This window comes from Bombus huntii, chromosome 12, assembly GCF_024542735.1.
Source record: "Bombus huntii isolate Logan2020A chromosome 12, iyBomHunt1.1, whole genome shotgun sequence".
Taxonomy (NCBI): Eukaryota; Metazoa; Arthropoda; class Insecta; order Hymenoptera; family Apidae; genus Bombus; species Bombus huntii.
Genome location: NC_066249.1, coordinates 4,266,876 through 4,268,243, shown reverse-complemented (window position 1 = coordinate 4,268,243; position 1,368 = coordinate 4,266,876). Strand labels below are relative to the sequence as shown.

The window sequence follows — 1,368 nt, the reverse complement described above, 5'->3', positions numbered from 1 at the left end:
AAAGATATCGTTTTAGATATAACAACTTCTATTTGTAAAGGTTAAAATACATATTAACATTCAATATTACATACTGAAGTCATGTTAATATACCTCCGAAATCTATACATGCATGTTGGAGTACATGCATATGTTATTCAAATTTTGTAATCAAATTACGTACATTTCTTGTTTCCTCATTTGGTAGCACTGCTCGGTATATTCATGAAATGTGAATCACGAGTCGGTTGTTATTCCTTTCGTGAAAGTGGGTGTCTGCTAAACTTTTCTTTGATGTATAAGCTTTCTTAACTGAAATACTATATGTATAATCAAGGAAACGTAACGAAAGATAAAAGCTTCAAAGAAAACAATGGAAATGATTACTACACTACTTTACTTCTAAGAAATTCGGTTGTATTTACACCTTAACCAAACTTGATCTTTATGATCTTCGCTTTATGTATTTATGATCAATAGTTAACTAAGAACACCTATCAACAATTCGCTAGAATAATCTACAAACGTTATTCTAGATCTGAATATTCATATATGCACGCATATTGTGACATATTCAAAAATAACCTCCATTTGCGTGCGTAACACTCAAGAATGACATCGTCATTGTAGCATAGAAAACTAAGAATAAATGAAATGAAATATAAATGAAATTCAATAAATGAACGGAAAAAGCATTGTATATACTTCATCGAGAAGGTATGAATTATAATGGATACGGAACAACATTTTTCATAATTGGGTACATTAAAACAGAATGAGTTAATATTAGACAGAACTTAATAAGCATAAGGTTTCTAACAGTGTTAAAGAGTCATTGTAGAATGCCTACAATAGCCAGTTCATCTTTAACGTACGAAATTCTTATGTATCTAAACTCTTTTTATTTTGGTATGTTTGCTATATGTGAACTGGGTATGGGCTTTTTTAAAGCTGCGAATCTACCCTCACCTGGCACAAATACAACATTGGCAGAGTTTGCGCTTTTGTCCTTACTTATAATCACAGAAGGAGCCAGAATTCATTTTGGAAGGAAAGGGAATTTGACAGAACATGGACTACCAATTCTCATCGGAGTTATTTTAACTGTACCCAGCTCCTTGGCAACGTTATACTTTCTAATTTGGCAAAATTATGTGCTCAGACTAGAAGTGATTCTTTGTAGCATACAATTGGTACTTCTAGCATCTGAGTTAATCATTTCTATCTTGTGTCTCGTTGCTATTTACAAACCTTCGTCCCCAGACGAATAAACAACCTCATTAGTACTTAAGAGTTTTAATTGATTGCATCATATTGTATGTTTCTGGACATTAATAAAAATTAAAAATGATCTAATCTATGAACGAGTATGTTTTTAATCTTCAATAA

General features: G+C 31.6%; 1 protein-coding gene across 1 annotated transcript; it reads left to right on the top strand.

Moving 5' to 3' along the window:
• The first annotated feature begins 199 nt into the window (after positions 1 to 199).
• Positions 200 to 1,339, top strand: LOC126871551 (transmembrane protein 216-like). The gene has a single exon (XM_050630471.1). It carries the CDS (start codon positions 822 to 824, stop codon positions 1,248 to 1,250), a length of 429 nt encoding a protein of 142 aa, XP_050486428.1. The 5' UTR covers positions 200 to 821; the 3' UTR covers positions 1,251 to 1,339.
• Positions 1,340 to 1,368: the final 29 nt, after the last annotated feature.